The sequence below is a fragment of the Scyliorhinus canicula genome, chromosome 27, assembly GCF_902713615.1.
Source record: "Scyliorhinus canicula chromosome 27, sScyCan1.1, whole genome shotgun sequence".
Classification (NCBI taxonomy): domain Eukaryota; kingdom Metazoa; phylum Chordata; class Chondrichthyes; order Carcharhiniformes; family Scyliorhinidae; genus Scyliorhinus; species Scyliorhinus canicula.
The window spans coordinates 10,777,766-10,798,053 of NC_052172.1; the positions used below are offsets into that span (position 1 = coordinate 10,777,766).

Below are 20,288 nucleotides of genomic sequence, written 5' to 3' on the forward strand. Positions count from 1 at the left end.
CAAATGCAATGTTGGCATTTGTAGCAAAAGGAAATGAATATGAAGGTAAGGAAGTGTTGTTGCAACTATACAAGGCCTTGGTAAGACCGCACCTGGAATATTGTGCACAGTTTTGGTCCCCTTATTTGAGGAAAGATGTTGTGGCATTGGAGGCAGTTTGAGGAGGTTCTCCAGATTGATTTCAGAAATGAGGGGTTTGTCATATGAAGAGAGATCGAACAGTTTACTCTAGAGTTTAGAAGAATGTTTGGAGATCAAATCGAGGCATACAAGATGCTAATAGGGATGGCTAAAGTAGATGTGGAGCTGATGCTTACTCTTGTGGGGCATTCTAAAACAAGAGGTCATAATCTTAGAACAAGAGGTAGCAAATTTAAAACAGATTTGAGGAGGAACTACTTCTCCCAAAGGGTTGTGAACCTGTGGAATTCGCTACCCGAGTGTGCGGTGCATGCTGGGACAGTGAGTAAAACATAGAACATAGAACAGTACAGCACAGAACAGGCCCTTCGGCCCTCGATGTTGTGCCGAGCCATGATCACCCTATTCAAACCCACGTATCCACCCTATACCCCCAACAACCCCCCCCCCTTAACCTTACCTTTTAGGACACTACGGGCAATTTAGCATGGCCAATCCACCTAACCCGCACATCTTTGGACTGTGGGAGGAAACCGGAGCACCCGGAGGAAACCCACGCACACACAGGGAGGACGTGCAGACTCCGCACAGACAGTGACCCAGCCGGGAATCGAACCTGGGACCCTGGAGCTGTGAAGCATTTATGCTAACCACCATGCTACCGTGCTGGAGTTAGACAGATTTTTAATTGGTAATGGGTTAAAGGGTTATGGAGAACAGGTAGGACGGTGAAGTTGAGGCCAGGATGGGATCAGTCATGATCACATTGAGGGTGTGTAGGACCGGGAGGCTAAATTGCCTATTCCTACTCCTAGGCCATGTGTTCTAAAGAGGAGATGCTCTGGCTGATTTCACAATCCAGCTCTTGGTCTATAGCATTGCAGCTAGCAGATCAGGAACATATCATCCATGATAGAATGGCGGAGCAGGCTCAATCGGTCGAATGGCCTAATTCTACTCCTGTATCTTATGGACCTAGTAAGTTAGCTGATACAAATTCAATATTGTTATGAGGATTTTTTTTTAAAGGAAAAGATACAATTTCTAATGCTGTGTTTCTGGCTGGATTTTAAGAAACTGTAATCCCGTTAAGACAATGGACAGACTCAGCCATCTGAATATAGAACTTGCATTCCAACCCAAGTGGGATGAAGAGACTCTAAAACCCTCCCTCCTCCACACCCTTGGGAATCGGGAAAGACCCCGGGCGGGATTCTCCGGTCACCGACGCCGAAATCGCATTCGGCGATCGGCCGGCGCATAGCCGATTCCGACCAAATCAGGGGCGGTGCCGCTTTTGCGATGCTCCGCACACTCCAAAGCGGCGTACTCAGAGAGTACACTGTGCCACGTACCGACGGCCTCAGGATATTGCCTGAGGCTCGCACCTTGATGCTCTGCCCCCAAACAGCCGAGTGCCCGACGGTGTGGGTCACGTCTGGTCTCACCTGTCGGGAACTCAGCAGGGCGGCTGCGGACTCAGTTCAACACTGCTATAGTCGGGGCTTACGAGCCAGCCGAAGAGCGGGACTATTTTGAGGCCGGGTCTGCGAGCGGTCTCTGCCATGTAGCTTGGCACGGCCGCTGCACACCGCCGCCGTGCGCATACACGACTATGGACCCGGCAATTCTCTGGGGCATATCGGCAGCTAGAGCAGGGTGCTCTCCGCTACCGTCCTGGTAGCCCCCAGCAAAATGGGGAATTGGTGGCCGTTTTGCACCATTTTGTCTGGCGTAGCCCCAGAATCGGACCATCTAGTCCCCATCTCGTATTGACTTTTACAATATTGCTCTGAAAGGTTTCTGAGATGAGACTGCGACATTAATAAAACACACTCACCACTATCAGCAATTGGCGCTCCTGATACAGCAATCTCCAATATTTCTGGCATAATGTAAACTGAATGCACAGGTTGCTGAAATCGTATGTTCACAATAGGTTGCATTCCCTGAAAATATGCAGAAAGGGCAGCTATTCTATTCTCTTCCTATTAAATGAACAGAAAAGGAAGAAAAATTCTCAAAATATTGAGCTACAAATTATGAATGAGTAGACTGAAATCAAATGCAACCTTTTTTAAAAAAAAAAGTAGAATTTTATGGCGCAAGAATAGAATGTAAACAGAAGTGGATCTCACACAGAATTTATCATAGATAATCCAGAAAGTGGGTGGGGTTTCCTCAGGAATTAGTAACGGTCGCTGGTAGGTGGGAAAAGCGACAATGGCGGCTTTTCCAACCGTATACAATCACTACAGTGAAGAAGGAGGCCATATGGCCCATCGAGCCTGCACCCCAGCTGGGCCCATTCCCCCCACCCTATCCCCGTAACCAGGAAGCCCCATGTAAACCTGCACATCTTTGGACATTAGTGGGCAATCTTTGTGAGGCGTTTTCAGGATGAAAGGCGCAGTGCTCACAAAGATACACAAAGCTCTGTCGCAGGACAAAACTAATTTTATTAACACTACTAAACTTGAGTTCGACACTTATTCTGAATAGCAAACATACATGTAAGAACTAAACTATACTCACTAACACTATCTCTATCGACTAACTATAACTATTATATCTTAACTAACTCTGCACTACATTATGAATCTTATCAACTTCAGCTCCAAATCTAATCTCCTCCCCGAGCCCAAGAGCCAGTGAAATTTATAGTACTGTCCCTTAGCTTCCTCTAGGCTAGGCTTAACGTAACATTGACTCTTCACATGCTGTACATTTGTATAATGTTACAGGAAATTTAACATGGCCAATCCACCTAACCTGCACATATTTGAACACTGAGTGTCAATTTAACAGGGGCAGCATGGTAGCGCAGTGGTTAGCATTGTTGCTTCACAGCTCCAAGGTCCCAGGTTCGATTCCCGGCTGGGTCAGTCTGTACGGAGTCTGCACGTTCTCCCCGTGTCTGCGTGGGTTTCCTCCGGGTGCTCCGGTTTCTTCTCACAAGTACCGAAAGACATGCTGTTAGGAAATTTGGACAGTCTGAATTCTCCCTCTGTGTACCTGAACAGGCACCGGAATGTGGCGACCAGGGCCTTTTCACAGTAATTTCATTGCAGTGTTAATGTAAGCCTACTTGTGACAATAAAGATAATTATTAAAAATTAAATCTACCTAACCCGCACATCTTTGGACTGTGGAAGGAAACCCTGGCAGAGACGGGCAAACTGCACACAGATAGTCATCCAAGGCCGGAATCGAACCTGGGTCCCTTGCTGCTATGAGGCAGCAGTGCTAACCACTTTGCCACCTTCCCGCACATGTGTGGGACTTAATCAAAATGCTGTTTAAGCATGGGTTACACATATTGTTGGCGGTCAGACAATACCAAGAAGTCAGTCCTTCAGTTGTTCCTGGAGAGCCTATTCGATGCTGTAGAGGCTCGCCATGAAGTGATGTAACTGCAGTCAGGAAGAAAACCAGCCAGCAAGATGGCTAGCACTGCAGAGGAGGAGAGCCATCCAGCGCAGGTAGTGGATGAATGATCTCCTGGGTTCTGCCAGTGTGAGTCAGCTGAAGGGACACTGCCACTCACTCTCCCACACACACCATATCCCACCACCTTGCTGATCCCATTCACCATTCTCACATGCCAGACATCCTGACCATTTGCCCTGGTGCACGTACTGCTTACAGCCTCTCCATCTGATTTCATGCAGGAAAAGTTGACTTAGAACATGAGGGAGATCACAAAAGAGCAGAGGGATGCAAGGGCTGAAGGCCCTCACAGACTTCGAGGACAGAGCCATTCATCAATCCCTCCTGTGCTTTTTTATGCAATGTGAGCATCGCCAGCATTTATTGCCCATCCCTCGTTGCCCTTCAGATGATGGTGGTGAGCTGCCTTCTTGAACCGTTGCAATCCATGAGGTGTAGTTACACCGACTGTGCTGTTAGGGTGGGTGTTCCAGTTAGTTGTCCCAGCAACAGTGAAGGATTTACGATATATTTCCAAGTCAGTGTGGTCAGTGACTTGGAGGGGGACCTCCAGGTGGTGGTGTTCCCAGGTATCTGCAGCTCTTGTCCTTCTAGATGGTGGTAGTTGTGGGTTTGGAAGGTGCTGTCAAAGGAACCTTGGTGAGTTACCGCAGTTCACCTTGTAAATGGTACACAGAGCTACCACTGTCCATCGGCGGTGGAGGATTTGAAGGGGGAGCAATGAAGCGGACTGCTTTGTCCTGGATGGTGTCGAGTTTCTTGAGTGTTGTTGGAGCTGCACTCATCCAGGCAAGTGAAGAGTATTCCATTACACTCCTGATTTGCCTTGTAGATGGTGGACAGGCTTTGGGGGGGGGGGGGGGGGGGGGGGGGGGGGGGGTCGTCAGGAGGTGCGTTACACACCCAAGGATTCCAAGCCTTTGACCTGCCTTGGTCGTCACAGTATTAATGTGGCTAGTCCAGTTCAGTTTCTGATCAATGGTAACCCCCAGGATGTTAATTGTGGAGGATTCAGCGATGGTAATGCCATTGTATGTCAAGGGGCGGTTAGATCCTCTCCTGTTGGAGTTGGTCATTGCCTGGCACTTCTGTGATGCAAATGCAACTTGCCACTTGTCAGCCCAGGACTGGATATTGTCCAGGTCTTGCAGCATTTGGACATGGACTGCTTTATTATCTGAGGAGTCTCGAATGGTGCTGAACATTGAGCAGTCTTCCGCAAACATCCCCACTTCTGACCTTATGATGAAAGGGAGGTCATTGATGTAGCAGCTGAAGATGGTTGTGCTGATGGAGTGGTCAGCGGTGATAAACCATTGAGGATCCATCAGACAATGCTGTGAGTCATGTCTTCCAATTCTCAGCACCTGCCATGCACTAATGAGATGTCCTTTCTTTTGCAGGTACAAAGGGGAAGCAGCCAAGTGTACCCAGCAGACAGGACTCCAACCCCAGCCCTGAGAGCAGCACGGGCTGGGGGGATTCACAGACACGGAAATAGACCATCACAGTGCTCACCCACACCCTCCACCAGTGCAGAGGCACACACCTTGATGGGACCTAGTTCTTGGTGGCTGCCTCCACTTCTGCTGTACATGTTGGAGATGTACCAAGATGTGAGTGGCAGGGTTAGAAAGGTTAAGGACCTCGAGTTCCACAATGTGGGAATGGGCGCTAAGCACTTATACATAATGTTCACCTCTGTAAATAAACCCTCATGAATTTGCACTCTTTCTATGGCTTCTTGTTCTGATGAGCTGTGTTCCTATACCGACCTAAAAACCCGTTTCCTGCACAAGGTAAAGGCAGCGTTCTCAGTCCATTGATTCCTCCCTGTATTTTTTGCCAGGTTCCCAGCACATTGCTCGTGTCCCTTTACACTGACTGAACACATCTGTCGTGCCTGTACCTCAATGGGAATGCGCATATCTCCCACAATGCACAGGGTGAGGGTCACTCATTCTGCTCATTATCAATGTGTGCTCTCTGTACCTTTTAAAGTGTGGCTGGACCCCCATCCAATCTTCATCCTCCAGCAAGGATGGTATAGGATCAGGAGATGTGAAACTTTCCCCATTGCTTCACCATGATCAGACCCTTGTCAATGAGAGCAAGCAATTTGTCCTCAACCAGACAGGAGTCTGGAGTTCCATGAGGATCTACACACTGCTCCCACTACAAGTTGGCATAATTCTTCTGGACTGTGGGAAACTGCGGCGTCCCCATGACAGGAGCCTTATCAGAGAGAGTGTGAGCTGTCATCAGTCAGGTGGGAGAGCAATGCTCACAGAGGCCATGTGAAGATAATGGGATATCCTCATTTGATGACTTCATCACCCTCCAAGAATCTAGCGGGCAATGAGCGCATCCCGAGCCTGTATGGACATCGCCATTGCCTCATGCACAACAACCTCTCCCTCGACAACTTCCTCAGCCTTATCCCCTTCAACATCCTCATCAGAAAAAACTCCTCCATCTCCTCAGGCAGCTCCTGTTCCCGTTGCAGCCCCAGGTTGTGCAGGGTGCAGCAGGTGACTACAATGTGTGATACGGTTCATTTCTTCACTGTGATTGAATGAGTCACTTCTGTTTCTACCTTGTCTTTATCATTATCCTCTTCCCACAAACCTGCTCCCATCTTCTCCAGCTCCATCAGATTTCCGCCTGATAGTGCTTCATTGTGAGGTTCGAACAACTCGTCCACATAATCTGCATCAATTTAATCAAAACCACGTTCTGTGAAAGCTTACCAATCTCATTTATACTGGCTGCATATTCAGTAGGAATCTGCAAACATTCTGCTCAAATCTTGCGCCTGAGTGCATTAATGTTAATGGTTGGACTTCATCCCAAGATTCAACAAGAACTCAGTGGTTTGCATAATGTTGAAATTTCCCCAAAACTGAACTTGGCTTATCCTCTCCATCAGTTTCATAAATCAATTGAGGTTATGTGTTCCTTCGGTAATATGCCTTAAATGTAATGATCACACCTTATTCCATGGGCTGGATTGAAGCCATTGTATTGTGTGAGAGATATTCAACCCTGATGTTATGAGACAAATCATCTAAGTCGATGGGATGATGGTAGATGTCTCCCTCCCACCCTCCAAATTATGTTACCTGCCACCAGGTAATTAGAACTGTCTTTTCCTGCATGTATGCAAAGAGCGGGCACCTTACGAGCTTCAGTTCGCCAATGAGGTCAGGAAATGCATTTGCCTCCCCTTTAAGAGCCTACCTGTGACACAAACCAAAGCTGAGCACGTGAGGCGATACCGGTGAAGAGCAGGGAGACTGAGACAGGACTGGAGAGGGGTGGAGCACGGGAAGGGAGGAGAAAGACAGAGGCAGGGGGTTGGATTCTCCGATTTCGAGACAATGCCCCCCACGCCGGCGTGGGAACGGTAGTGTTTTACAACAGACAAAATGGCACGAAACGGCCACCGTTCCTGCGTTTGTCTGGGGGCTAGCATGCCGGCAGCATAGAGCACCCAACTTTAGCTGCTGATACGCCCCGGAGAATTGCCAGGTCCCTGGCCACGCATGTGCACGGCGGCGGCCTGCAGCGGACACGCCGTGCAACATGACGCCGGCCGCTCGCGGACCCGGCCTGAGAAATAGTTCCCTCCTTTGGCCGACCCGGACCACCCACTAATAGTGCCCCCAGCCCCTCATAAAGTCCCCCCCTGCTTGCAGATCGGCCCTCCCCCGACTCTGGTGGCACTGGACTGAGTCCGCAACCGCCACGCCGAGTTCCCGACGGATGAGACTATGCGCGACCGACGCCGTAGGGAACTCGGCCGGTCAGTGGCTGAGAATCCGTGGGTGGTCCTCAGCCAACGTCCTGAGGTCATTGATACAGTGCGCGGTCTACTCCGAGGGGGCGGAGCTGAGTGAAATTCTGGCCAATGTCTTCAGCTCCGCCATAAACGTACTTTTCTAGCCACTGACTCTATCCCTCTCCTTGACAACTGTCTGTAGCTGCAACCTGATTTCACAACCTTGGTGTTGTATCTGACCCAAAGTGCCTGACTGCATCGTCACCAAGGCCGCATACTTCCACCTCTCTAACATAGCTGGACTCCACCCCGGTTTGATTCATCTCCAGCTGAAGCTTTCATCCAGGCCTTTCTCACTTCCAGACTTGATTATTTCAATGCTCAGAAAAAGTTCAGAAACTGCTCGTCCCCATTGAGAGAGTGAAGTCAATGTGAACTTGCCCCAAACAGCAGTTTAAACTGTTAATGCTTATAAAATGGCAGGATTAGCGCGGTACAAAGAGCAGGGTGTGGGATTAACCTAATTTGAGGAGGTGGTGGTTGATTAATTCTACAGGTTAACTGGGATTGGTTAATCTTTCTCAGTCAGAATTGAAATAGATTCCTGCTGGACTGCCCTGTGATAGCAGGTCTCCAATCTTTCACCCTACATAAACTTTGTTTCATTCAAAACCCTTCTGCTCCTATCTTAACTCGCATCATGCGTTCACTCAGCATCCCCGCGTTTCATGGCCTGCACTGGGTCTTGGCTCATCAACATGTCAATTTTAAACTTCATATCCTCTGAATCTCTGCTTTCTCCAGCTTCTTGGACTTCCCTTACATCAATCGCCCCCACCATTGGGAGCCTTGCTTCCAGTTGCCTGTGCCCTAAATCCTGGAATTCCCACCTTCACCTCCTTCACCTCTCTATTCCTCTCACTTTGAGACGCTCGCTTATCACTTTGAGCAAGTTGATGATCATCTGACCTAATACTGTCTTACGCAGGTCGGTGTCAATTTTCTCTTGATAATACTCCTATGAAGCACCTTGGGACTTTTTAATCATGTTAAAGGCACTATATAAATGCAATTTGATGTTACTTTTGATGTACTAAAAGGAATGGCCACAGTACCTTATTTCCACAGGCCAAGTCTATCTTAAGGAAATAAGGGAAAGCGAAGTAGTGCTGAAAGTAAAAGAGAATTTGGTTAAAATGTGGAAGTTGCGTTGCATTAATAGTTGTTGATTTTGTCATAAATGCACACTTATTGAGGTACATATATGTGCAAGGATACTAAGTTCCAAATCCCAAAACAAATCAGTAACCTTTTTTGAATGCATGTATTTTATTTAGAGCATCGAATTTAGTAAGAACTGCAGTAAAATAAAAAATTGTATTGTGTGCTCAAGTAAGCAGATGAAAACATATTGAATTGCTTCAGTTATTCAAATATACAATTTCATGGAAATTGGATTTTCCAGCCTCGCCATGGCAGGCTCCATTGCAGGCGATTCGGCGACCCAGCCAAATGTCCATTGGGATCCAACATTCCCGGCAGCGGGTGGGGCCGGGAAATCCTGCCCAGGTTTTTTGCTTCCCCTATCTGCTGAAATATGTCCGAGTTGTGACTTCCATCTTGTGACACCAATTTTAAACACAACCTTTCCATGATCAGGTGCGGATGTTGTGGAAGAAGCAGGTTACGGGCATCCTCAGAGACACGGGTGTAAATTGCCCCTTATGTGTCCAAAAGGATAGGTGGGGTTACTGGGATAGGGTGGGGGTGTGGGCCGAGGTAGTATGCTCATTCCGAGGGTTGGTGCTGAACTGATGGGCCGAATGGCCTCCTTCTGCACTGTAGGGATTCTATAATGGGTGCAAGTGCCAGACAGTGAACATTTGAAACAAGAGTCTCACCAACATTTTTTTCATTCATTTACAGGATGTGGAAGTCACTGGTTAGGCCAGCATTTATTGCCCATTCCTAGTTGCCCTATGTGGTGATGAGTTGCCTTCTTGAACCCTGGAATCTTTGAGGTGAAGGTACACCCACTGTGCTGTCAGGGAGGGAGATCTAGGATGTTGCCCCAGCGACAGTGAAGGAACCGCCAATATATCCCCAAGTCAGGATGGTGAGCGACTTGGAGGGGAACCTCCACCCTCCACGTGGGGGGGGGTTCCCAGGTATCTGCTGCTCTGTTCCTTCTAGATGGTAGCAGTCGTGCATTGGAAGATGTTGTCTCAGGAACCTTGGTAAGTTCCTGCAGTGCATCTTGAAATGAAAATCGCTTATTGTCACAAGTAGGCTTCAAATGAAGTTACTGTGAAAAGCCCCTAGTCGCCACTTTCCGGCGCCTGTTCGAGGAGGCTGGTATGGGAATTGAACCGTGCTGCTGGCCTGCCTTGGTCTGCTTTAAAAGCCAGCTCTTCAGTCCTATGCTAAACCAGCCCCTGTAGGTGGTACACACGGCTATCACTGTTTGCTGGTGGTGGAGGGCTTGAATGTTTTTGGAAGGGGGAGCAATCAAGCGGGGCTGCTTTGTCCTGGATGTTCTCGAGCTTCTTGAGTGTTGTTGGAGCTGCACTCATCCAGACAAGTGGAGAGTATTAATTTCACTCCTGACTTGTGCCTTGTCGATGGTGGACAGGCTTTGGGGGGCTCAGATGAGTTACTCGCCGTAGGATTCCTAGTCTTTGACCTGCCCTGGTAGCCACAGTATTAATTTGGCTAGTCCAGTTCAGTTTCTGATTAATGGTTACCCCGAGGGTGTTGATTGTGGGGGATTCGGCAATCATAATGCCATTGAATGTCAAGGGGCGGTTTGATCCTCTTTTGTAGGAGATGGCGATTGCCTGACACATGTGTGGCGCGAATGTAACTTGCCACTTGTCAGCCCAAGCAGGGATATTGTCCCGGTCTTGCTGCATTTGGACATGGACTGCTTCAATATCTGAGGAGTTATGAACGGTGCTGAATATTGTGCAGTCACCCACTTCTGACTTTATGATGGAAGGGAGGTGATTGCTGAAGCAGCTGAAGGTGGTTGGGCCTCGGACATTATCCTAAGGAATTCCTGCAGTGATGTCTGGATTTGAGATGATTGACCTCCAACCGCCACAACCATCTTCCTTTGTTGCAGGTATGACTCCAACCAGCGAAGAGTTTTCCCCTGATTCCCACTGATTCCAATTTAGCTAGGGCTCCTTGATGCCATACTCGGTCAAATTTGATGTCAAGGGCAGTGACTCTCACCTCACCTTTAGCATTCGGCTATAGTGTTCCATTAACAAGATGCAATGCAGCAACTTGCCAAATCTTCTTCAACAGCACTTCCCAAATCCATAATCCCTACCACTTAGAAGGATAAGTGCAACAGGCACTTGGAAACATCACCCTATCTCGGTTCTGTTCCAAGGCATGCATCATCCTGACTTAGAAATATATCATCACTCCACGCAAAGTTAGGTCACCAGGTCAAAATATTGAAACTCCCTTCCTAACAGCACCGTGAGTCTGCCTTCACCTCAGTAAGAAGGTGGTTCAACACCAACATCTCTGGGGCAATTAGGGATGAATATTAAATGCTGAACTTGCCAACAACACCCACATCCGATGAGTAAATATAAAATATTTGAACATGAAAAGCCATTGTCATGATCAGATTCACTCAGTTCAATGTATAACACATATCTGCACATCATTAGAGACTCACAGAAATGTCATGGCGCAGGGGATCATTTGGCTCATTGTGTTTCCACTGGCTCTCAAACAAGCATCATGACTTAGTGCCATTCTCCTGCCTTCCTCCCTCATATCCCTGCACATTGTTTCTATTGTAATGGCCCTTCCTGTTGATCCCTTTAATTCCCCTTTCTACACTTTCGCTGTTATCATATTGATCCGTGGATGCTTAATGGACATGTACCTTTAAGACGAGCAGAGTAAATGAGGGATTTAAAAGTTACAAAAGAGAACACTCTGCCAGCTTTCAGGCAGCAAAACTCAGACTTTTCAGCACCCAAGAGATCGGTAGGACTTGGTTCAATCGGTTAGCTGGTAGCCAATGAATTGACCAAAAGGCGGTATTCTGCCCACTAATAGGCGGTGATTGGGTCCTGCCTGAGTGGGATGAGTTTCAGAGAGCCTGGGGAAGCACAGTCAGGGGAAGACAGTTGTAGACCTGACGGACAAGGACCTGCTCTCTCTCCCTCGTGTTTCATCAGAAAAGCTGGATAGCTGCTGTATTTCCGAAACTGCCGAGACCCGAATGAATCTACAGTGAAAACCATTAGACTGGAAACTGAAATCCTGAACTGAACGCCTAAAGTGATGGAAGGTGGGCGAGAATACACCATCTGAAATAACGACTCTTATATTTTACTTATTATTTTATTCCCCTCTTCTCTCTTCTGTGTTTGTCTGTCTCGTGTGTGTGGGATGAGAGAGTGAGAGAGTGGGATGAGTATTAAATGGGGGGGGGGGGGGGGTTAGGAATTGGATAATAGTTAACCTGTTGTATTTGCTGCATATTTAATTATAGTTATTGATATTAATCAATTTAATTGTGTTTAAATTTACTAACCTGATGATTGTAATTATTGGCCAATTAAGGGCCAAAGACTTTGGGTATTTCTGAGGATTATTTATTAATTTCAATTGTGTTGCCACTCTGGATCAAGTGGAGCTGAATCCAGGGGTTTGTAACACTATTCAAATAATCATTTAATGCCCTCTTGAAAGCCTTGATTGAACTGTCTGCACCACACTTCCAGGTCGTGCATTCGACCCAAACTACTCGTTTGAAAATAAATTCCCATATCGCATTTGCTTCTTTTGCAAATCATTTTAAATCTGTGCCCCCCCCCCCCCCCCCCCCCCCCCCCCCCCTTGTTCCCCATCCTTTTCCGAGCAGGAACAGTTTCTCCCCATCTACTCTATCCAGACCCGTCAGGATTTTGAACATCTCCACTCGGCCTTCTTCTCTCCAAGGAGAACAGTCCCAAACTCTCCAATCTCTCCTCATCGCTGAAGTTTCTCATCCCTCGAACCGGTTTTGTAAACCTCTTCTGCTCTCTCTCCAATGTGTTCACATCCTTCCTACAGTGTGGCACCCAGAACTGTGCACAATATTCCAGCTGAGGGCTAACTCGTGTCTTGTACAGGTTCAGCATAACTTCCTTGCTCTTGTACTTTATGTCCCTATTAATAAAGCTCAGAATACTAACGGCTTTACTAACTGCTCTCTCCACCTGCTTTACTACCACTAATGATCTATGCACATATACACCCAGGTCCCTCTGCTCCTGCGCCCTCTTAAGAATTTTATTCCTTATTTTATATTGTCTCTCCATTTTCTTTCTACCAAAATGCATCATCTCACACTTCTCTGCATTGAACTTCACCAGCCACCTATCTATCCACTCCACCACCTTTTCTATGTTCCTTAGGAGTTCAACACTGTCCTTTTCACAGTTTACAATACTTCCAAGTTCTGTGTCATCTGCAAGCTTTGAAATTGCCCCCTGCATACCATGATCTAGATCATTAATCTATAAACAGGGGGCATTGACAGCACTGACTGAGAGAAGGCTGTGGACTGCCTGGCATGGCTCAACTTGCTGCATCATGACTCAAACTGCTTCGAAGCTCATTGACTTGACAACAAGGCAGAACGGCAGCAGCAGAGGAGAGCCAGCCAAGGGCTGTGAATTCCACACCACGTGCAACAACATGCCACCACAACAGAAGGAATTGGGGCTCCACAACTGGGTTCCTCAGATACCTGAAGACTCACCAAGCCTGACGGAAGTCATGCTCGATTTCGAGGGACCGCCAGCGATATATCCGGAACAGCAATGGTCCCAATATGGATCCCGATTGCCTGGGGAACGCCTCTACAAACCTTTGTTCAGTCTGAAATATAACCATTGACCGCTACTCTCTGCCTTCTATTATTCAGCCAATTTTGTATCCACATGGATACTGCCCCTTTTATTCCATGAGCTATAACTTTTCTCACAAGTCTGTTGTGTGGCACTGTATCAAATGCCTTTTGGAAGTCCATGTAAACCTCATCAACAGTATTAACCTCATCGGCGCTTTCTGTTAACCCCTCAAAAAAACTCCAGAAAGTTAGTTAAACATGATTTCCCCTTAAAAGATCGGCCTGTCCTCATCAACCCATATTTTTCCATGTGACTACTAATTCTATCCTGAATAACTGTTTCTAGAAGCATGCCCACCATTGATGTTTAACCGACTGGCCAGTAATTGTCCTTACAGCCTTTTTAAACAAGGGAGTAACATTTGCATTACCCCGGTCCTCTTGTGTCTAGAGAAGACTGGAGGATTATGGCCAGCATCCCTGCAATTTCCATTCTCATTTCCTTCAATATCCTTGGATGCATCTCAGCTGGTCTTGTCAAATTTCAGTACTGACAGTTCATTCGACATTTCGTCCTTATCAATTTTGAACCCTGGTTGGGATAGTTTGCTTGTCTGTCACCATATCCTGGTATCTAACTCCTTGGTAAAGAAGGAGTAAGTATTTGTTTAATACCTCAGCCATGCCCCCAGCCTCCATGTGTAAATTCCCTTTTATGCCTGAATCAGCCCTACCTGTCCTTTTACCATCCTTTTACTATTTGTATGGCAATAAAAGATTTTGGGATACTCCTTTGTGTTGACTGACAGTCTTTTCTCATAATCCATAATGTACTTTTTCACTTCCCCTCTGTACATTCTGTGGTACCCCACAAATCTGACCTGAAGAACCTGGAAATCACAGACCATTATTTAAATAATGCATCTACTTGTATTATTCAATGCAGGCTGTTGAGTGTATGTGGTAGCTTTGAATGCACGGAGATAACCTTTGGGAGTTCATGATAGCTTTGAGCGCCCTGGGATAAGTTCGAGTGCGTCAGGATATCTTCGAGCACACTATCCATTTATCAAATTTATTCCAAATTGGAACTATTGATGGCAAATTGTAATTGAGAGCATGGAGTAAAAGGCAGCACGGTAGCACAGTGGTTAGCACTGTTGCTTCACAATGCCAGGGACCCGGGTTCGATTCCCGGCTTGGGTCACTGTCTGTGCGGAGTCTGCATGTGTCTTCCCGTGTCTGCGTGGGTTTCCTCCGGGTGCTCTGGTTCCCTCCCACAAGTCCCGAAAGACGTGCTAGTTAGATGAATTGGACGTTCTGAATTCTACCCTCAGTGTACCCGAACAGAAGCCGGAGTGTGGCGGCTAGGGGATTTTCACAGTAATACCATTGTGATGTTAATGTAAGCCGACTTGTGACAATAATCAAGATTATTATTTTTAAAAATGAAAGCAAAACTGATATCAAATATTTCGGGTAGCGAGTCCAAGGGAGTCATTATGATAAAAGCTGGAATCTGAAACAAAAAACGGTAAATACTGGACAATCTCGGCAGGTCTGACAGCATCTGTGGAGGGAGAAGGGAGCTAACGTTTCAAAACTAGTTGACTCTTTGTCAAAATCCCTTTGTCAAGGGATTCATTGCCACTTAATCCTGTTGCTTTCTCCAGTACTATTTCTTCACTTATATTGATATATTTTTTAAGCTTTTCATTCTCACTAGACACTTGGGTCACATTATTTCTGGAAGTTTTGTGTTTCCTACCATGAAGATAGTTACAAAGTATTTGCTTAGTGTCTGCTATTTCCCAATATGCAAACATAATTTCTCCTGTCTGTGTCTGAGCCAAATACACTTTTACTAATCTCTAACATTTTACATTCTAACAGATATAACTGTGAGATGTGAACTGTGAGTATGTTTTCTCATTATAAATTGTTTGCAAATAACCTTTTATGAGCAATCCTTTTATGAACAAAATCCATTAAAATATGAACAGAAAAATTGTGGCAGGAAGTCAAGTTTGCGGATAAGAAGTGCACACTATTTGTAACCATTTGATTAGTTTACAGGTAGTAACATCTGTATGTAACATTTTAGTTCAGTTCTGAGAATTGGTATGTAACATACTTACGTCAAGTCTGTTAAAAAGATCAATACCCTGGTCAGATAAATTTTGAAACACAAGATCAAGGTTGGCACTTGGAATCTGCTGCAGGATGGTGGCTGCAAATTGGTCACGGTTAGTAAAGTTACTCAGTCGTATGTGCCATTCACATTTGTAGGCCAGGCAAATTGGACAAAGGAGAAGACGAAGGAACGTAAGCATAGCAGCAAGACAAATTGAACTGGTTAATCAAGATCCTGTAACTGAACAGAAATTAAAAAAGATATTGAAACACAAAAAGAGAACAATTGACATTCAAATTACCTGGAAAGTGCTCTGTTCTGAAGAAAATGTTGTTATTTTAATACTTTTAGGGTTTATCGTGTTATTCTGTGAAGCAGTTTTATGCAGACTGTGTGGTTGTGAGACAAATTTAATAAACTGAAGATAGCTAGGCTGCCTGGTTTAGAACATCAGTGGCTAAGTGTGAAAGGTAGGGATTTGAAGTGAATAAGGCTGACTTGGTTATCCTCCAGCTTTATACGACATTGGTAGAAATTTGCATTGGGAAATAAAGAAGGCTGTCTTCAGTTGTTAAATTTCAATGATGTGGAGATGCCGGCTTTGGACTGGGGGGAGCACAGTAAGAAGTCTTACAACACCAGATTAAAGTCCAACAGGTTTGTTTCAAATCACTAGCTTTTGGAGCGCTGCTCCTTTGTCAGGTGAATGAAGAAGTGGGCTCCAGAAACACGTATACAGACAATATAGCCATATATTGTCTATATATATGTTTCTGGAGCCCACCTCTTCATTCAACTAAGGAAGCAGCAGTGCTCCGAAAGCTAGTGATTTGAAACAAACCTGTTGGACTTTAATCTGGTGTTGAATTTTAAAAGGAAGTGAAAAGGCGTTTACAACTGGGAAAAGGTCATAAATAAATAAATATGGCAAATTTATTACATTTTACTTTACCTGACAGTGGGGCCATAAGGAACACATAAAGGTTTCTATTTTGTAGAAAAGATCAATGTCAAAGAAAGAGAAGGACAATGGGAAAAGGTGAAAGAGAAAAACCATATTTAAGAAGTTGGAAGCTGTGTTGAGGGGTAGCCATGTAAGACATGGAGTGTGCTCTGTGCTGGGAGAGGGCGATGAAAAGTAGTAAAGTGAAGCAGATTTCAGCCAACCTTGTGACGGTCTGGGGGTTTGTTTTAAAGTTTTTGGAATTTTTAAATAATTCCATAGCAGAATGGGAGAGAGATAGAAGCCCTGAGATATCTCTTCCCTACAGAAACAGTGGGTGCCTTGTGGTAATATTACTGGAGTCGTTTATAGATCAAATGGGCGGAATTCTCCCAAATAAATGGCTAAGTGTCATTACAGGCGGGAAAGCCAGTGTGAATCACGCCGGTTCCATCACCTTCTCCCACACTTAAGTCACTTTTTTCAGTGCCAGGGTGAAACCCACCAAAAAGTGATGCCTAGGACCCGATGACGCCAGCAAGCCTGCTTCACAGAGATCAGGACACCCTTTAAAACGGGGCTCCAATTTCAAAATGAGACTGCAGGCCCCCCAATCCCAAGGGTCACTGACATCAGAGCTTCAGGGTTCTCCCAAAGGGTCTCCCTTCAATCTCTGCCCTCTTTCTGGCTAGCATCATGGTAGCACAGTGGTTAGGATTGTTGCTTCACAGTGCCAGCGACCCAAGTTCGAGTCCCGGCTTGGGTTAGTGAGGAGTCTGCACATTTGTCCCGTGTCTGCGTGGGTTTCCTCCGGGTGTTCTGGTTTCCTCCTACATGTCCTGAAAGACGTGCTGGTCAGGTGAATTAGGCATTATGAATTCAGTGCACCCGAACAGGCGCCGTGGTGAGGCAACTAGAGGATTTTCATGGTAACTTCATTGCAGTGTTAAGGTAAGACTACTTGTGACACTGATAAAGATTATTATCTGGCCCCCCCTCCAACTGTCGGACCATATGACCCGCCCACCCCCACAGGTGGGCAAAACCCTGCAATGAGGTCACCAAATGCTCCCCTCAATCTCCCTTTCATGGCCACACCCCCTTCATGGCCATGGCCCCTTTCTGGCCCTACCTCTTGGAAGCTTGGCAGTGCCTCAGGGTGCCAGGCCGTGTCCCCGCCCACCTGGGACCTCCAATGGCCTCCGAGCTCCCTCCCGCAGCTGGCGTGGTCATTACATCTGATCTCTGGTGATGGAGATCCCTGCCAACCTCAACTGCGCCTGGGCGGCGGTGGGGGGGGGGGGGGGGGGGGGGGGGCAGAACAAGAACCAGATTGTGTCAGGTGCTGTGGGATGGTAGCATCGCGCTACATTTGGTGTCCGGCGCAAACCCCATTTAGGGGCTCTCCCGCTATTCTCCTGGAAGAGTGGGATGTGCACCAGCCGCAACACGAAGAATCACCCAAGACGTCTGTAAGCACTATTGCCTGAAAGGGTGTTTATAGGAATCTTTTTGGGGGAATGTTCATAAGACTAATTTTGACTGTGTAAATGTAATCTAGTCTGTCTAAGTTTTTGTTTTTTAATGAATGTTTTAGTTCAATATTTTACATCTTCAAAAGCGTTACTGGAATTTGTGGCTCCTTTCTTCAATACACATATATTCTCGTCGTAAAATACAAATAGAAAATGCTTGGAATAGCTTGCTAAGGTTTCCACTTGGGATTTAGTTTGCATGCCTCTTAGCATCTGACAGGTCCTCCCCCTTCCCACGAAGCTCCTCCCCCTTCCCCAGCTCCACCCCCTCCCCCAGCTCCTCCCCTCCCCAGCTCCTACCCTCCCCTGAGTTCCTCCCCCTTCTCCAGCTCCTCCCCTCCCCACCCCACGAGCTCCAACCCCTCCCCCAGCTCCTCCCCCTCCCACGAAGCCCCTCCCCTTCCCCAGCTCCTCCCCCTTCTCCAGCTCCTGCCCAACCCCATCTCCTCCCCCTCCCCCCCGAGCTCCTCCCCCTCCCCAGCTCCTCACCCTTCCACGAGCTCCTCCCCCTCCCCCAGTTCCTCCCCAACCCCAGCTCCTTCCCCTCCCCCAGCTCCTCCCCCGAGCTCCTCCCCCTCCCCAAGCTCCTCCCCAACCCCAGATCCTCCCCCTCCCCCGAGCTCCTCCCCAACACCAGCTCCTCCCCCTCTCCCAGCCCCTCCCCTCCCCAGTTCCTCGCCCTCCCCAGCCCCTCCCCCCCCAGCTCCTCCCCTCCCCCCCGAGCTCCTCCCCTCCCCCCAGCTCCTCCCCCTCCCCCAAGCTCCTCCCCTCCCCTCCCCCCAGCTCCTCCCCAGCTCCTCCCCAACCCCAGCTCCTCTCCTCCCCCTCCCACCTAGCTCCTCCCCCTCCCCCTAGCTCCTCCCCCAGCTCCTCCCCTGCTCCAGCTCCTCCCCCGAGCTCCTCCCCATTGGAGGCACGTGACAAAACCTCCAGGAAGACAGGTGATCTGAGTTGGCAAACCGAAGGACGGGGCTGCGCGCGGAGGCCGTTGCTACTCCATCCACGTACCGGTGAGTAGGCAATGGTAACTTTAACCGCCCGCATTTTACATGTAGAAAATGACTTCGTTGCAAAAGAAGAGTCACCTACCCTTCCCGTCCTCCTCCTCCCTCTCCTCTCGGACACCCGGTTTCGCGCCGGCCGCATTCAAACCCCAACCGCCCCCAGCACGCGGTCAACCGCCAAACCCGTCGGTGCGCATGCGCCGGCCCCACCACGCGTGCGCAAACCTGCCCTGCCCACTTTCCCTCCACTGGCCCGCGCCCTGCGCAGGCCTTGCCGTCCACTGGCCCGCGCCTGCGCAGGCCTGCCCTGCCCACTTTCCCTCCACTTGGCCGGACCCGCAGCCACCGCGCGTGCGCATCGAGGCTGGTGGGGTGGGGAGGACAAGTCGCCCCCTTGCTGAGCCAGAAGGTCACTGCATCCCCCTGGGTGATAATGAACCGAATGCCTGGACGGCGTGGGGGTGGTGCCAGGGGGTCGGGGAGTGGTGCCAGCAGTGGCGGACTGGCCAGGGTGTCAGCTTGCCCGATGGCAAGTAGGCCCCTGATGAAGTGGGCCCCCTATATCAAATTAAAATGCAATAAAGAAACGAACACAGACAAGGGCAGCACGGTAGCATTGTGGATAGCACAATCGCTTCACAGCTCCAGGGTCCCAGGTTCGATTCCGGCTTGGGTCACTGTCTGTGTGGAGTCTGCACATCCTCCCCGTGTGTGCGTGGGTTTCCTCCGGGTCCTTCAGTTTCCTCCCACAGTCCAAAGATGTGCAGGTTAGGTGGATTGGCCATGATAAATTGCCCTTAGTGTCCAAAATTGCCCTTAATGTTGGATGGGGTTGCTGGGTTATGGGGATAGGGTGGAGGTGTTGACCTTGGGTAGGGTGCTCTTTCTAGGAGCCGGTGCAGACTCGATGGGCCGAATGGCCTCCTTCTGCACTGTAAATTCTATGATTCTATGATTCTATGAACTGTTTTAGTAATAAAAAGGAATAAGAAAAAAAAGAGATTAGGACACAAATAAGCAGTGCATGAAAAGGAACGAAGCAGGGGAGGTAGTGGAAGGATGTGGAATAGGGGGGCCCGGGTCGGGCATAATTAAGAAAATTCCATGTATTCAGCAAGAGTGTGTGAATTTAAGGTTAAAGTTACAATTCGTGATTTGAGATGGTCGGCAACTTCAAAAGATATCAAGCCGTAGTCTTGGTTCAGCCGGTACATCGGTCTGGGGCCCGGAGAGCCAAGAGGGGGCCTGTGAATCTCTGAAGGGCCCTTAAAAATTATAATTAATTAGATAAATAAATCTCCAACTTCTTTCCTGAGATTTATATTCTAACTTAATAAAATATAATTGTTTTTAAAAAGAGCAATACCAAATAAAAATGAAATAAAGAAACAAACAAATAATCACTCAGTGTATGAAGGAACGAAGCAGTGT

At 47.7% G+C, this 20,288-nt stretch overlaps 1 protein-coding gene across 5 annotated transcripts in view; it reads right to left on the reverse strand.

Annotated features, from left to right (window-relative positions):
• LOC119957803 (cation channel sperm-associated protein subunit gamma-like) overlaps nucleotides 1-19,022 on the reverse strand; it is a 157,362-nt gene extending 138,340 nt beyond the window's left edge. For all 5 annotated transcript variants that reach the window (XR_005458932.1, XM_038785914.1, XM_038785913.1 and 2 more), the window contains exons 1-4: nucleotides 18,943-19,022; nucleotides 15,380-15,615; nucleotides 8,488-8,541; nucleotides 1,982-2,129 (exon numbers count right to left, since the gene is read on the reverse strand). Coding sequence is in view for 4 of the 5 variants with exons in the window: in XM_038785914.1 (XP_038641842.1) it covers nucleotides 1,982-2,129; nucleotides 8,488-8,541; nucleotides 15,380-15,574 (397 nt within the window). In the remaining variant the exon portion in view is untranslated. The remainder of the gene's footprint in view (nucleotides 1-1,981; nucleotides 2,130-8,487; nucleotides 8,542-15,379; nucleotides 15,616-18,942) is intronic.
• Between the last annotated feature and the right edge of the window lie 1,266 nt (nucleotides 19,023-20,288).